The following is a 17,175-nucleotide window of genomic DNA, read 5'->3' as shown; positions in this document are numbered from 1 at the left end:
ATAGAGGCACGTATCGCATCTCACTTGTGATTGGTGTAATCTGATCACCTGAGTAGCGGAGGCTTGCTGGGAATACGTCGTGTTCTGATTGGTGGAATTTTTTTAGCGAAGGGCGACGTCTTGTCAGAGGACAGAGGCAAGATGGCAGCGCTGAGGAAACTGCTCTGCGGGGGGAAGGTGAGGAGGGAGGAGAGGTGTGTGGGACTGAGTGTGCCTGGAGACTGGTATTAACTATCTCCTTGTCTCCACAGAGCCAAGTGTCCGTGTTCCTCCGGAGAGAATTCCACAAGAGTTCGCCTGCCGCCCTTCAGGTATAGTGTCCATTGCTCTGACTGACTCTCCTCTGACCCTCAGTGACCGGTATCTGGTTTCTATAGGGGAGAAACTATACGAGCCTCTACTTCACGTTCCTGCATCTTTATATCTGGAGGACAAGTCCAGGTGGCTGCAGTCAGTAGTACTACAAGTCACATCCTGGCCCTTATGTGTATAATGCAGATAAAACGAAAAAAATATAATACAACTTTAAAGGGCCAGTAACCCATTTTGTACGTGATCCCTATAGATCTGTTTTGTTATTGATCTCATTAGTTTATGGCATCCATTATTTTCTTTTTAGAGTGACCGAATTTGTGAATTATTTTTTTCCCCCCTGTGTTATTCTGCAAACGAAACTGGCAGTATGGAGTCTTAATTCTAATGTGAACGTAGCCTTATTTATACCCTTAGCAACCAATCAGATAATTACATTCCATTTCTTGACATGAAGAAAAAAACGTGAAAGCTGGGATTTCATTGGTTGCCATGGGCAACAAACACATTGCTTTAGGTTTCTATATAAGGCCCAATTCACGTGTGTAATGTCAGCAGTGACAACTGGATGTGATTTCTAATCTTCTGTCATCTGAGTTTGAAGCTTTGTTAGAACTGCATAGAAGTTAGTGTGTTGTCTGGTTTTAGCAAATTTAAGTTTTTCTATAGCATTAAAAATTATACAATTTTCCACTGTACTGTGTTTTTTCTTCACAGTTTTCAAGATCTCTGCTTGCTGTTCAGTAAGAACCTCTTATTTACTTGCAGTGGATAAAATACTGTCCATAAAATTCTGGGATAGTTATAGTATCTGTATCAGAGCTGTGTCTTGTAACGATCCCAGCACCTGTGTGACCATCACATGACCGTGGACAGAATTGTATCCACTGGAAGTAAACTATGAAGATTCCTACTGAATAACAGCAAGCAGAGATCTTAAACTGTGAGGAACAAATATAGAAAGTATATTGGGAAATTTTGTATAACTTTTAATTATACAAAAATATAACCTTAATTTGCTGAAACCGGACAACGCCTTTAAAGGGAACTTGTCACACCAGACATTGTGCACAATCTGCGGGCAACGTGTTAGGGTGTGTTCACACGACAACGCCAAATACGTCTGAAATTACAGAGCTGTTTTCAGGAGCGTTTTTCGCTGCGTATTTTACGGACATAATTGGAGCTGGTTTTCATTGGTGTCCATAAAAAACGGCTCCAATTACGTCCCAAGAAGTGTCCTGCACTTTGATGCGGCCGTAATTTTACGCGCCGACTTTTGACAGCGACGCGTAAAATGACAGCTCGTCTGCACAGAACATCGTAAGTCCCATTGCAAGCAATGGGCAGATGTTTGCCGACGTATTGGAGCCGTCTTTTCAGGTGTAATTTGAGGTGTAAAACGCCTCCATTACGTCTGAAAATAGGTCGTGTGCACATACCCTTACAGAGCCGGAGGAGCTGAGCAGAGAATTATTTTTTTTGTTGTGCAAAAAAGATTCTGGATGACTTGTAATATTTATATCCCAGTTGGAGATCCTACTCGGTGATTTGCAGCTATTTCTGTATTCACGCTTTTTGTTGAAAATCCTTTATTTTTTTTGCCACGCTTTTCTGAAAATTGCTGCAAAACTGTTGCGGTTTGCTTCAAAGAATACATTTTGACCAAAATGTGTGACACACTTTATCCCGCAGTGAGCAGGGATTTAAAGAGGCTCTGTCACCAGATTTTGCAACCCCTATCTGCTATTGCAGCAGATAGGCGCTGCAATGTAGATTACAGTAACGTTTTTATTTTTAAAAAACGAGCATTTTTGGCCAAGTTATGACCATTTTCGTATTTATGCAAATGAGGCTTGCAAAAGTACAACTGGGCGTGTTGAAAAGTAAAAGTACAACTGGGCGTGTATTATGTGCGTACATCGGGGCGTGTTTACTACTTTTACTAGCTGGGCGTTGTGTATAGAAGTGTCATCCACTTCTCTTCAGAACGCCCAGCTTGTGGCAGTGCAGACACAGCCGTGTTCTCAAGAGATCACGCTGTGTCGTCACTCACTTCCCGATGTACACACATAATACACGTCCAGTTGTACTTTTACTTTTCAACACGCCCAGTTGTACTTTTGCAAGCCTCATTTGCATAAATACGAAAATGGTCATAACTTGGCCAAAAATGCTCGTTTTTTAAAAATAAAAACGTTACTGTAATCTACATTGCAGCGCCGATCTGCTGCAATAGCAGATAGGGGTTGCAAAATCTGGTGACAGAGCCTCTTTAAGTTTTTTGATTCACCATAACGTAATGTCTGCAGATAGGACATCATGATAATGTGACCGGTTCAGTTTAGTTAATGACTGTAATGAAAGAAATCAGTGGCTGTGGTGAATTGGCATGGTGTCGCGGAAACTGATGCCTGTAGCTTTTATCCTCTATTAGGCTAGGGCTACATGGCGACTTGGCCGTTGCAGTAATCAAAGTGAATGTGGCTGCGTTGCGACTCATCTAAAAATAAGCACGTCACAACTTTCTCCTTGCAAAAATGTTTGTTTCTTCCTCGAAATATTAAAGAAGACCTCCAGTGGAAACACAACTTCCCATGTCTGCATCCCCCACCTGACTGTATACCACACACTACACGTCTTTTATGTATACTGTACTTACTTTTTGAGCTGCTGCCTATCTTGATTCTTTTCCCCAGCTTTCTCTTCCTCTCTGCTTTGCTATCAATCCCATAATGCTTTGCACAGCATCACATGACCAGCTAAAGGCCATACCATTTCTGGATGCTGGGGGACACTGTTATTATTCTCTCTATATTCCCCTAAATAAGTTGAGAAACCATAAGTATACAGACAGGGAGGCTGCACCATATTCTTCTACATTATACCCGTGTGACCGGAACCTAGGTATCAGTGGTGGCTGATGATAGAAGTTTCTGCCCCCCCCCCCCCCTGTGTAATACTAGGGCGGTACAGGAACTGCTGAAGCCTGTGATGGGTGACACATAGATCTCCATAGACTCCAGTAGAGAAAGTGTCACCGAGCCGGAGTCACACTGCTGCTAATCAACCATCCCAGTCTGATATATAGAGATAGAAGCAGTAACTGAGCGACACATGGAATACCATAATGGAGCACATGGGAAAGTTTCGTTTTGGCCGGAGTGTCCCTTTAATATCATATCAAATGAATATAAACAATTTAGTTATCACCCAAAGTGTCAGAGTCCATAGGGTATACAAAATCAAAAAATATCACAGCATCGGACATGTGAAGATAAAATGGGTGCCAGCCTCCACAGGACTTGATCCAAGGTCCCCTACTCTAAAGTCCAATAGAGACAAAGCAGCACATCCAAAAAGAAAGGGAACTTTATTCACCCATAAGGTATCCGGACAGATTCTTTCCGGTGGGCTATGGTTCTTTTGCGGAGGCACCACAAGGTGAGCGGATTGGCGTCTTGCTATGTCGTTGCGATGCTTCTGGGGTCTGCTCCCTTTCAGTTTAAATAGTCGTACATGTGTTATATCCCTTCTAAAAATATAAAACCTGCGAGCTGCAGATTGCCGCGACACAATAGATGGAAGAAATCCAAACTTGATAGACTTCTTGCCACTTGCAGGATGCAAATCGACCACGTTCACTTTTATTACCTGCGAGGCAGACGGCTCTGCAAACCGATCTTTGGCCGCGTGACCTTTGTTGCGGTCGGAGTCGCCGCGTAGCTCGAGCCTTCGGGGTAGTCTGTATTTTGACTCTGCAGTGTCCTCTATACTCCAGTCACACTCGTCCTCCAGTCTCCTCCGTACTCCTTATACTTTACTTGTCTGTTTTACCAGCTCTAAATTCTATTCTATTTGTGCGCTCTTTAGGTGTTTGCTCTCTTGCTATATAAGTACATAAAATGTACTGTGTATTACATGTACGGCTTCCTTAAGAAGGGGCTCGCTAGTCTCTTCCTTTTTGTGTATTATTATATGAACCCCATATATTTTGCTGTTTTTAGGTGACTGTGCGGGATGCTTTAAACCAGGCTTTGGATGAAGAGCTGGAAAGAGATGAAAAAGTGTTTATGTTGGGAGAGGAGGTGGCTCAGTACGATGGAGCATATAAGGTAAAGTTTATAGTTGTGCTATTTGTTACATCAAGTAACGCCGTATTATACAGTGAAGGAAATAAGTATTTGATCCCTTGCTGATTTTGTAAGTTCGCCCACTGTCAAAGTCATGAACAGTCTAGAATTTTTAGGCTAGGTTAATTTTACCAGTGAGAGAGAGATTATATAAAAAAAGAAAAAGAAAATCACATTGTCAAAATTATATATATTTATTTGCATTGTGCACAGAGAAATAAGTATTTGATCCCCTACCAACCATCAAGAGTTCAGCCTCCTCCAGACCAGTTACTGCTCCAAATCAACTTGGTGCCTGCATTATAGACAGCTGTCTTACATGGTCACCTGTATAAAAGACTCCTGTCCACAGACTCAATTAATCAGTCTGACTCTAACCTCTACAACATGGGCAAGACCAAAGAGCTTTCTAAAGGGTATGTTCACACGGCCTGTTTACGGACGTAAATCGGGCGTTTTTGCCCCGAATTACGCCCGAAAATAGCGCTGACAAACATCTGCCCATTGAAAGCAATGGGCAGACGTTTGTCTGTTCACACGAGGCGTATATTTACGCGCCGCTGTCAAATGACGGCGCGTAAATTGACGCCCGCGTAGAAGAAGTGACCTGTCACTTCTTTGGCCGTAATTGGAGCCGCTATTCATTGACTCCAATGAATAGCAGCGCTAATTACGGCCGTAATTGACGCGGCGTTCAAGCGCCTGCACATGCCGGTACGGCTGAAATTACGGGGATGTTTTCAGGCTGAAACATCCCCGTAATTTCAGCCGTTACGGACCCCCGCCGTGTGAACATACCCTAAGGATGTCAGGGACAAGATCATAGACCTGCACAAGGCTGGAATGGGCTACAAAACCATAAGTAAGACGCTGGGTGAGAAGGAAACAACTGTTGGATCAATAGTAAGAAAATGGACGACATACAAAATGACTGTCAATCGACATCGATCTGGGGCTCCATGCGAAATCTCACCTCGTGGGGTATCCTTGATCCTGAGGAAGGTGAGAGCTCAGCTGAAAACTACACGGGGGGAACTTGTTAATGATCTCAAGGCAGCTGGGACCACAGTCACCAAGAAAACCATTGGTAACACATTACGCCGTAATGGATTAAAATCCTGCAGTGCCCGCAAGGTCCCCCTGCTCAAGAAGGCACATGTACAGGCCCGTCTGAAGTTTGCAAATGAACATCTGGATGATTCTGAGAGTGATTGGGAGAAGGTGCTGTGGTCAGATGAGACTAAAATTGAGCTCTTTGGTATTAACTCAACTCGCCGTGTTTGGAGGAAGAGAAATGCTGCCTATGACCCAAAGAACACCGTCCCCACTGTCAAGCATGGAGGTGGAAATATTATGTTTTGGGGGTGTTTCTCTGCTAAGGGCACAGGACTACTTCACCGCATCAATGGGAGAATGGATGGAGCCTTGTACCGTCAAATCCTGAGTGACAACCTCCTTCCCTCCACCAGGACATTAAAAATGGCTCGTGGCTGGGTCTTCCAGCACGACAATGACCCGAAACATACAGCCAAGGCAACAAAGGAGTGGCTCAAAAAGAAGCACATTAAGGTCATGGAGTGGCCTAGCCAGTCTCCAGACCTTAATCCCATCGAAAACTTATGGAGGGAAACCATTTATTATTACTCACCTTACTTCAGATGAGATCAGAGAAACTATGTCAAGAATTCGATTCTCCAGGTGGTATCACACAGAGGATTTGAAGGGCTCATTGGGAGTCTTGAAGCAAACTGATTGATGATGATTGTTGTTATTGGGAGGGATAGCTCATTCCGGACTTCCCAGGCATGCTTTACTGAAGTGTCGTGATTATCTATGTGATTTTATTCATGATCTTTCTAAGGAACTGTCAAAATGTATTAGGCAGACAATATGTGCTTTAATGTTTCTGACCATGTTTTTTTCTTTCTTTATGTATACCTGGATTTTGTACTAGTTCTTTGTATGAACCTTTGATTTTTCTTCAATAAAAATGTTTAAAAAAACAAAACAAAAAAAAACTTATGGAGGGAGCTGAAGATCCGAGTTGCCAAGCGACAGCCTCGAAATCTTAATGATTTACAGATGATCTGCAAAGAGGAGTGGGCCAAAATTCCATCTAACATCTGTACAGACCTCATCATCAACTACAAAAAACGTCTGACTGCTGTGCTTGCCAACAAGGGTTTTGCCACCAAGTATTAAGTCTTGTTTGCCAAAGGGATCAAATACTTATTTCTCCGTGCACAATGCAAATAAATATATATAATTTTGACTATGTGATTTTCTTTTTTTTTTTTTTTTTTTTTTTATATAATCTATCTCTCACTGGTAAAATTAACCTAGCCTAAAAATTCTAGACTGTTCATGTCTTTGACAGTGGGCAAACTTACAAAATCAGCAAGGGATCAAATACTTATTTCCTTCACTGTACATGGATATATCTCTTAATATAGCTAATACACATAGGAGTGTTTCCCTATCTCCAGCCAGTGTATTATATATATATATGACAACTTTCGTTCTGGAGTATATTGCATTGTTCTAAAAAATAAAATAAAAAGCCTTCTTACACGTCGTCTTCTGTATAATATGCAGCCTGTAGACAGAGCGACATTTCTAATCTAGCAGCAAAAAAAATAAGATCCTTAGGATAGGCTATCAACTTTAGATCGGTAGGGGTCAGACTCTTGGTGCCCCCACCGTTCATCTGTTTGAAGGGGCCTAACACTCATATCAGCGCAGCAGCCTCTTCATTTTTTTACACAGATTTACTTTCTGTTCGTACTTGCAAATTGTGCAAGGTATTGCAGCGCTGTCCCATTCAAGTAAATGGGACAGGCTGATATACCTTGCACATCTGCTACGGAAGTAATGGCGTGTGCAATTAGGGATAGGCCCTCAATTCGAAAATCCTGGATAACCCCTTTAAGACGAGGGAGTAGCATGAGGTGGTACCAGCCCACTCTAGAGTTCACGGTTGCTCTTTATTGCTTCAGGAGAACAGCCCTGACCATCAGAAATTCTCCATCAGTCGATTTGTTGCTGAACGCTTTTACGGCCACATGGATTATAGAAGATCCGCTGTTTTTACCCACTATGGCCATATTGCGTAAAGAGCAATGTCTCATGACCGTGGTACTTTATATTAACGGGGTTGTCCGAGACTTAAAGAAATTTTAAATAGGCAGCAGGAATTAAAATTTGTCTGTATGAAGTTTTCTTTTTGGTTAGTGTATAGCAAAAACATCAATGTTTTCAGTGTGACACCTTCCTTCCTACCCAACCTTCCTCAGTAGTCAGTGTGACACCCATAACATTAATGTTATTAACCGTAGTCTCTTTACTCCAGTCCCCAACAGGTCATGGTTTATGGATTTTACATATAGGGAGAGCACCGGTCTCCATTGCTGATTCTACAAGACTAATCTAATATTAAATTCCTGGCCTGTTGAGGATACTTGAGAAACATGGCTATGAACTGTCAGTCGTGTATTTAGTTGTCTAGTCTTACATTGTTGCGTGGAAAATGTATGATTTGTGGGCAGCTTTTCCCCTTTAAAGACTGAGGTCTCCTTGCTGATTTTGTTTGAGTCTATAAATTGTATAATTTCTTTTTTGACCGAATATTTCTCCCCAAAACTGTTTTTCAGATCAGCAGAGGTCTTTGGAAAAAGTATGGTGATAAAAGGGTTATGGATACTCCTATATCTGAGGTATGAGACTTTTCTGAAAGACTTCTCACATAGAAATGGACATGGTTTTTAAGGATCAGGGAACACTATTTCCTCTTGAATTGTAATAAATCTCCCCAAAGTAAGGCAGAAGCCTTAACTCTGTTTATAGGAAAATTCTCATTTGCTATTGATACGTGTCAAAAGTTTTCATAGCTGGGACACTCTTGCCTCATGGGCCTCCAGATGCAAGTCCGCTCATTCACAGATGTTCGGCTCATTCACAGTTTTGCTAACGGATGTCTCTTTAAGGCCTTTTTCACATCTGCGTGGAGGTTCCATTAGGGGCGTCCGTAGCAGATCCAGCCGAGGTTACCGCAGACAATAGCACCGTTTGGTCTCCGGTAGAACCACGGACACCCTGGCGGAAAGCCAACGGAACCTATTAAAGTCTAAGGGTTCCGTCGGCTGCTGGTGGAGTCCGTGGTGCAACGGAACCGTTGCTTCCGTTATTTCCTTGTTCTGCGCCTCTGACGGAGCAGAACAACGGAATGACATAACGCAGGTGTGAACATGGCTTAAACCATCTCTGCACAACTATTTCATCAGTTGATGATCTATATGAACCAGCTCTTTAGAATGTCTTTTTTCATAATTGGAAATGGATGATATGTGGTTTTTATTTCTCCCCCCATTTTTTAGATGGGATTTGCTGGGATTGCTGTTGGTGCTGCTATGGTAAGTGCCTGAGCTTCTGTGAAACATACTGCCAATGACCAAGCAAAATAATTATTATTTTTTTAAAATATATTCTTTTTATTAACAGGCGGGGTTGAGGCCAATCTGTGAGTTCATGACTTTCAACTTCTCCATGCAAGCCATCGATCAAGTCATTAACTCTGCTGCTAAGACCTATTACATGTCAGCAGGCCTTGTGCCTGTCCCAATTGTGTTTCGGGGGCCAAATGGTGCTTCAGCTGGTGTAGCTGCCCAGCACTCCCAATGCTTTGCTGCCTGGTATGGACATTGCCCGGGATTGAAGGTGGTGAGTCCCTGGAATGCTGAAGATGCTAGAGGTCTTCTGAAAGCTGCAATCCGAGATAATAACCCAGGTGAATGAGCTGAGGGACTATTAAAAAATCTGTCTTTAGTACTTGCTGATCTATATTCATGCTGACTTGTCCCTGTTTTGTATTTCAGTGGTAGTACTAGAGAATGAGCTCATGTATGGAGTACCGTTTGAACTGTCTGAGGAAGTCCTGTCAAAAGACTTTGTTGTTCCCATTGGAAAGGCAAAGATTGAGCGACTAGGTAAGTTCAGGTGCTCCCCCCCCCCCCCCTTACATAAAGTTTATAGATAGAATCACTTAAGATCGACCCTCCCTGTAATCAAAGGGATAATACGGAGGAGTTAATGTGCCTTACAGCTTTCTCTCTCAGCTCTGGCTTCAACATTGGTGATGATATGGAGCAGCTTGTGAAAAATAAACGAGCCAACCAATGACTTGCTTTCTGCCACTATTGGGGAGATCTATAATGACTGGTGTACTGGCTGAGCAGTATGCCAGTCTGGAAACTTAGTGAGTACGGTAAAGAGGGGTTAACTCTAAAAATACAGATGAAGTTCTTGACCTTATTTATCTTATACTGATCCTTAGTTACAGCTTGCATTATTGTCAAGACCACTCCCTGAACTCTTAATCCGGATGCCACTGTCCATGCACATTAGATGTATGTCAGCTGACCCACCAATTTCGGTGAAACCAGCCGACCATCTAATGTGTGTGGCTGCATCCACTCACCCCTGATGGCAGATGTCGGGGGAGAGATGAGTCGGGCATGTCGAATTTTAACGTTCCCGATCCTTTTTGTTTGTTAGTAGATAAGCTGCTGCCAGATAAGTTTGGAAGCAGCTTTTTTTTCTTTTCCATGAGCACGCTCAGCCGGGTGTACAGGAGTCCGGAGGAATAGCTGGCGGCTGGACGATCTTTCGGCCGACCGCTATCTAAAGTGTACACGACCTACTTTCTAATGGTGCCCTAAATGGGAGCTCAGCTTTTTTTTATTTCTTGGGATATTGGACAGGTACCCTGTTGTGTTCTGGTTACCGGTTCCCTTTAGGTTAGGCTGAAAAGACACCTTTTTAAATACAATACAAATTGCTCCCCCTGGGTACAGAACCCAGTGCAACTCTGGCATCTTGGCTGAAGTGGGGGTGAAAGTTGTTTACAGCCATGTCCGTACATGTCTCCATGAGGATAGAGCTCTGTAAATTGATGTGTGAATCTCTATCTAAAGGTGCTACACTTTTAAACTTAAAGGGGTTGTCCAGTATTCAAAAACCAATTTTCATAAACTATATTAGGGAATTCTAAGTTAAGAGGGGGTTTCTTTATTAAGAATACTCCTCTCTTGGCCAGAGTGAAGAGCAGTTACAAAGAGCATCTCGCTATGGAGAACCTGTCCTGCATTACACAGACAATGTGTTATTGATATTAATGGAACTTGTGTAATACTCAGTTTCCCCTGTGGTGGCGCTCCAGGGAAACGAAACTTTTGCTGCCAGGCTTCCCCACCTATTATATCTGATCGTTGGGGGCAGGGCCGGCCTTAGGATAGATGGTGCACCATGCGAAATTATCTTTAGGCACCCCACCCCATCATAAAAAAATGCCCCATAAAAAAGTATAATGCCCTATATAGTGCCCCCACACAGTATAATGCCCCTTTAGTGGCCCCCATACAGTTGAATATATTATAACCCCTAGAAGGACACCGTATTTTATCCTCTAATTGTACCCACACAGTAATATGCCCCACAAGTGCCACACACTATATTGCCGCCTGTAGTGCCCCTGCACAGTATAATGTCCGCTTAGTGACCTCCACACAGTATAGTGCCCCCCTTCCTGTAGATCGTGCCACTGTAGCTCCCTGAAGGAGCGGAATCCCCCTTTGGCCAGGGATTCTGCTCCTGGATAGAGTGCTTGATGACTCTGTCACTGTCCATATATGGACAGAGACCACTCCTGAAGCGGAATCCCCGTCTACACCGTTGCCAACGCTGCATATATGGACAAAGATATCGAGCGCTCTGTCCAGGAGCGGAATCCCCAGCCACAGGGGGATTCTGCTCCTTCAGGGAGCTGCAGTGGAGCTATGTACAGGAAGGGGGGGGTGCGCCATCTGTGGAGGCTGCAAAAACAATCTCTCACGTGCACTTCGTGCTGTGAGGAGAGAAAGCACGGAGGGTTCTCGTGGCACCCCGGTTGGGAACCACTGGCCTAGTAGGTAGCAGAGCAGGGAGATACCTCCCTGCTCTGCTATAGTGTTGAATATAGTGCTGAATCCTTAGGACGCAGATACTATCGAATGTGGCGTCGCTACCGCTGTAGCAGCCACAGTGGCTGCTACAGCGGTAGCGATTCCACTGAGAGAAGTGCCTGGGCGGAAAGGCATCTGCTGAGTCACCGGGCGGTTCTGAAACAGGTTGGCCAACTACCATTTTATTTTTTTGGACAAGTTGCCGCAAAATCATGGACAGACAGAAATTTTTAGCAGCAGCTGCTGGGCAGTGAATTAGAAGCTGAGCGGGCCGCTGGGCAGGGGCTTCACACATCAGCAGTACAAGCTGAAGTAACGGCCGCCCAGCGTCCTGCTCTGCATAGATTCTCCTGTGCCACCTGTCAGGTCCCAGCCAAGCCGCTCTCTGCCGTTGTTCTCCTCCTCCCTCCTCCTCCTCCTCTCTGGCCTGCAGGAGGGCCCTGCTAGCAGTACAGACCAGACATGGTGCGCGGAGGCTGGGAAGGCTCACAAGGTACTTCATTAGGTCATCACACAACCTGCGTGTGACCCGGAACATTCATCTCCTTCCTCTAACCAACGCAACTTGCACATGTGCAGCTCTTTGGATAAAAAAAAAAATAGAAACCACGGACACATTCTTTTTATTTATTGCTGACACAATGAACAGTTACCAAAAGTCCTCTAATTTCACAGACTGTCTGTGAATTAACGGACGGTTGGCAACCCTGTTCTGAAACACAAGCAGGGGAAGGGAGCCAGCGCAGCGACCCCTTCCACCTGCTGGAGTGATGCGCCCTGTGCAATGGCACAGGTCGATCACCCCCTAAGGCCGGCCCTGGTTGGGGGTCCCAGCAGGGGGACACTTTGACATGCTTATTGTGAAGGGACCTTTCTAACAAGTAGGGCTTTTTATTCTCTCTCCTCCCTACAGGTAGTCAGATAACTCTGGTCTCCCATTCTCGGTCTGTGGGTCATTGTATAGAGGCTGCCAACGTGTTGTCTAAAGAAGGAATTGATTGTGAGGTAAATATTTTAATCCTCTATTATAGGCCTTATTCACACGTGTCTGATTTGCTTCTGCATTAAAACTGACGTTTTTTATTTAGTCGAATGTCCATGTTGCCGGTTTCCTGTGTCATCCGGTTTTATCCTCTGCAAACATTTTCTGGTTTCATGTTCTTTAGCAACTGATTCATGAAAAACGTACATCAAATGGATGTGGTCTGTGTGCGGTTTGTCGCAACGCAAACCGGATCCATTGAAAGAAAATGGCTGTGTGAATAGCCCCATTGACTTGTATGGGTCAGTGTGGTGTTTGTTAAAATGGACCTCACACAGACAAATACATCTGCGCATAAGGCCTTCGTTATCCATTATATACTTACCTATACAGATGTGACTTTATGCTTTAATCATTGCAAGTATTCAATGTTTTTATGCTTTGTCCTTACAATCTGTATGACCCAGCTGGTACAAAGCTGGTGCCAAGGAGAACATCCCCTCCCCCGGTTACATTGAGTTAGCTCGTTTTTTTTGTTTTTTAGATGATTAGAATAACCCAATTTGATCACTTGCTCCTGAGGGATATTCTTAGCTGTTTTTGAATATTTGTATATCAATTTTTTTATTTCTAACAATCTAATAGTAGTTTCATATATGACCAAAAAGGACACCGCACCACAGATGCCTCTTCACGATGTAAAACAAGTTGCTGTTTTTTTTTAAATTTAATTTTTTTTTTTATTAAACCCGTACATCTAGAAGGATCATACAGAGCGCTGTATTATATGCACTTTATGGGTGAACCTGTTTAATTTAAAACAAAAAAAAAAAAACGCAACTTGTTTCATACTGTGAAGAGGTGTCTGGGGTGCGGTGTTCTTTGTGGTTGTATTTGTATGTTGGATTGGCTATTCCATTGATTACATGCAATTCAGAGCTCACCTGTATGCTGGTTCTTTATCTTTGGATTTAAAAGTAGCTTCAAATTGTCATTGGATTAAAGTAATGTATTTTTTTTTTTTTTTTGAAGGTTATCAATTTACGTACAATCCGACCAATGGACACTGAAACAATTGAAGCCAGCGTGGTGAAGACAAACCATCTAGTGACGGTAGAAGGAGGGTGGCCTCAATTTGGAGTAGGAGCTGAAATCTGTGCTAAGATCATGGAAGGTAAGTCATAAGGACGTTCACATATTTTATTTATTCAGGTAGAACCAAATCTTGAGGCAATAGTAGTTGACTAAATGTATTTATTTATATATATATATATATATTCACTGCCTGTGTAAATGTTTAATTAGATTTATCTAAAAAAAAAAAAAAAGTGGGCACCTATGGCAAAAGGATGTGAGTACAGGTGTGGGCAGCACAGATCATGAGCCTTTGATAAAGTGTCTAAAGTATATTGGTTCAGTGTTCGATCACCAATACCAACACTTTATCGGCAATAACAAATGTAATAATGGTCTGTTTGCCATAAAGAAGCAAAATTCCCTACACGTTTCTGTGCCCCTGTATCATCAGGGGAGCGTCCTCAGGGGTACAATTTGCCTAAGTGTTCTAAATGCCGATCAGCACATATTATGCTGTTTGTTTGCCGACTTTACACCGAATCTTTGGAAATTAAATGTATTTCTGTCCCATGAATGAGATGGTTTGACTGTACGCAGCTCAAAATGCAAAGTGGTAAAGTCGTATTCTGTAATAGGCGTTTAAAGGGGTTGACAGTTAACTATACGGGTTTTCTAGAGGGGGGGGGGGGGTCCCCCATGTTCAGGACCCTTACCTTATTCCAGACAGTCACTACAAAGTGCATCTCTTGCCCTGAAATACCCAGCCTGTCATACAGTTTTTATTGCTTTTAATGGATACTGTGAAATGTTTAATTTCTCCTGTGGGGCTGCTGGGAAATTGAACAGGTGATCAGAATAAATTGCTGGGGTCTGAGAAGGGCTTTTTCTGATCCGCTGATTGTCAAGGAATCTTCTCTAACAAAAAGGATTGTCCAAAGTCAAAACTCTCTCAAGGGGGGTGGACACTTTGCGATCACTTTGTTATAAGGGTCCCTTGACAATAAGTTGGCTTTGTTCAAAGCATAGAACTGCTTTCTAACAGAAAAGACGACAGTCTCCGATACAATGCAGCATCTGTACCATCGGAGGGGTATTCCCATTTTAGATGTTTATGGCATATCCCATCAATGTCTGTCTGATACATGCGGGTACCACCTCTGGGACCCGCACCTATCCATCTCCAAAACAGAAACTCCACCCCCATCCTGCCTGGTGAAGCGGCTCGTATGCCGCCGCATCTGGGCAGAGAATCATTATAGAGGTGGCCAGGGATTACGGAAACCACCAAGTTTGCTGTGCTCCCATGGTTTCTCATTCGCTTCTATGGAAGTTATGGAAACAGCGAGCTCGGCCGTTTCTGCCCAACTCTATATACTGATTCTTTGTCTTTACTCCTTTTAATACAACCCATAACTTCTCTGCATTGAGATGTGAGATCTAGATTTCAATCAACAAGTAGCTGTTACACAACGATGTTCACATTACACATCTTGGATCATTTTAAGTTCGAACAGATTTCATGTCACCAGAGACTGACCCCTTCACAAAAGAGGTACTTGTTCTGGTAGCCTATACACCGGCGGGGGGTGCTTATTCAAAGCGTGTGCGATATGAAAATGAAGGTGCTCTTCAGGCATATTGCCAGAGGGGCATTATGTGGTTGTAGCCCACCCTATGGGATGTGTCTGGTATTGCAGCTCGGTCTCATTTACTTGATTTTCTTGTCTCTACCAGGACCTGCATTCAATTACCTGGATGCCCCTGTGTACCGTGTGACTGGTGCTGATGTTCCCATGCCTTATGCCAAGATATTAGAAGACAACTGCATACCACAAGTGAAGGACATCATATTTGCCGTTAAAAAGACCCTCAATGTTATCTAGGTATCTTTCACGTAATAGTTGACATGTCATTTTAAAGCATGTCTTATTATCTGTATTGTCTTCTGGATAACTTTATATATGTTGGGAACCTGACTTGAGGCAAAGCAGGGGGTGGGGGGGGTCATATGTACTAGATGTCTGGATATACTCTGATCATGTGCAGTCACTTTCCAACACTCCACACAGGTCATCTGTTACAAGGCAGACAATATTTATTAGAAATAACTCGGACGTCTGTATAAACTCTTCAGCTGTCCAAATGCTGTAGCTATGAGGACACATGCAATGTTGCTTTGTAAACTAATAAAATCTGGACTTTATTTAGAATTTTTTATTTTTAAGCAATATTTTTAGGGTATGTTTACACGTAGTGTAAATACTGTGGATTTTTAAAAACTGACTTCGTTGCAGAATACAGGAGCAGCAAAGTGGATGAGATTTGAACAATCGGATCGGTAAAACATGGCAGAAGCGTTCTGATAATCATTGAACCGCTTCCCCCCCCCCCCCCCCCCAGAAAGCCGAGCAAATGGTGTGTGGACTGATAGGCTTTCTATTGAGCCCGTACACTGCTCGCTTGTCTTTCCAAGGAAAGCCAGTCAGTCAGAAACTAAGTGGCACAGCGCTCATCTGAATGCTTCGTTTTAGCGATCGGTGGGGTCTCAGTTGTCATACCCCCACTGGTCAAAACTTCTGATGTTTCACAATGACATGTTAGAAGTATTGTAGGTCTAGTATTCAACTGACCATAAAGTGTCCTCAATAGACTATATATAAAGTACAATTAAATCTGTCACCTTGGACTTTTCAGCAGTCGAGGAATCATTGGATCATTCGCAGGGTGCTTTGTCATTTTGTTGTGATGCAGCAGGTGTAATTGCCAGCAGGCACTACGTCTGACCTCCTGGCACCAGTGCAGTGGTGCCATAATTAGAACAATGCTTCATTAAAGGGATCTGTCTGGTAGTGGAGGATAGAAGTGACAATGGGATTTCACCAACGTGATACTGTGGTTTGCAGTTACGGCTGGCTTCACATGCTGCATTTTTGTAATTCTATAAAGAGAAACCAGTGAGTTTTTACAAAGTGTTTCAGTAAAATAGAAGAAGAGGGGGGAGGAATCCTCCAGCTCACCTGACACTATGGATGTGTGTCTCAGCAGCGCCCGGAATCTCGTGTCGGCACACGTTGAGGTACAGAGGAAGAGAAAGGAGTTGTTCCAGCGCTGTATGAAGTGGTTAAAATGGAAGCAAGTTTCCAAGTTTAATTGTATTCAATTAAAATAGTCCAGAAGAATAGTCCAGTGTGAGGGTAAGCGGGCGGTAATGTCCTCAAAAGCCTTGGAAACTTGCTTCCATTTTAACCACTTCATACAGCGCTGGAACAACTCCTTTCTCTTCCAAAGTGTTTCAGTGTTAGGGTATGTGCACACACACTAATTACGTAATTGACGGACGTATTTCGGCCGCAAGTACCGGTCCGAACACAGTGCAGGGAGCCGGGCTCCTAGCATCATACTTATGTACGACCCTAGGAGTCCCTGCCTTGCTGCAAGACAACTGTCCCGTACTGAAAACATGATTACAGTACGGGACAGTTGTCCTGCAGCGAGGCAGGGACTCCTAGCATCGTACATAAGTATGATGCTAGGAGCCCGGCTCCCTGCACTGTGTTCGGTCCGGGACTTGCGGCCGAAATATGTCCGTAAATTACGGACGTAATTAGTGTGTGTGCACATACCCTTACACTGGTTTTCAATTTACTAGCCAGTCTCACAGCTGCAGCAGTTTGTA

General features: G+C 43.4%; 1 protein-coding gene across 1 annotated transcript; it reads left to right on the top strand.

Annotated features, from left to right (window-relative positions):
• Positions 1-27: 27 nt before the first annotated feature.
• Positions 28-15,709, top strand: PDHB (pyruvate dehydrogenase E1 subunit beta). The gene is made up of 10 exons (XM_075833949.1): positions 28-177; positions 252-311; positions 4,320-4,427; positions 8,096-8,158; positions 8,819-8,854; positions 8,943-9,228; positions 9,317-9,427; positions 12,354-12,445; positions 13,455-13,596; positions 15,234-15,709. The coding sequence occupies exons 1-10, from the start codon at positions 142-144 to the stop codon at positions 15,380-15,382; spliced, it is 1,083 nt and encodes a 360-aa protein (XP_075690064.1). The 5' UTR covers positions 28-141; the 3' UTR covers positions 15,383-15,709.
• The last annotated feature ends 1,466 nt before the right edge of the window (positions 15,710-17,175 follow it).

The sequence above is a fragment of the Rhinoderma darwinii genome, chromosome 7 (genome assembly GCF_050947455.1).
Source record: "Rhinoderma darwinii isolate aRhiDar2 chromosome 7, aRhiDar2.hap1, whole genome shotgun sequence".
In the NCBI taxonomy this organism is placed as follows: Eukaryota; Metazoa; Chordata; class Amphibia; order Anura; family Rhinodermatidae; genus Rhinoderma; species Rhinoderma darwinii.
Note: the sequence above shows the minus strand (reverse complement) of the source record. Positions and strands in the feature narration are given on the sequence as shown.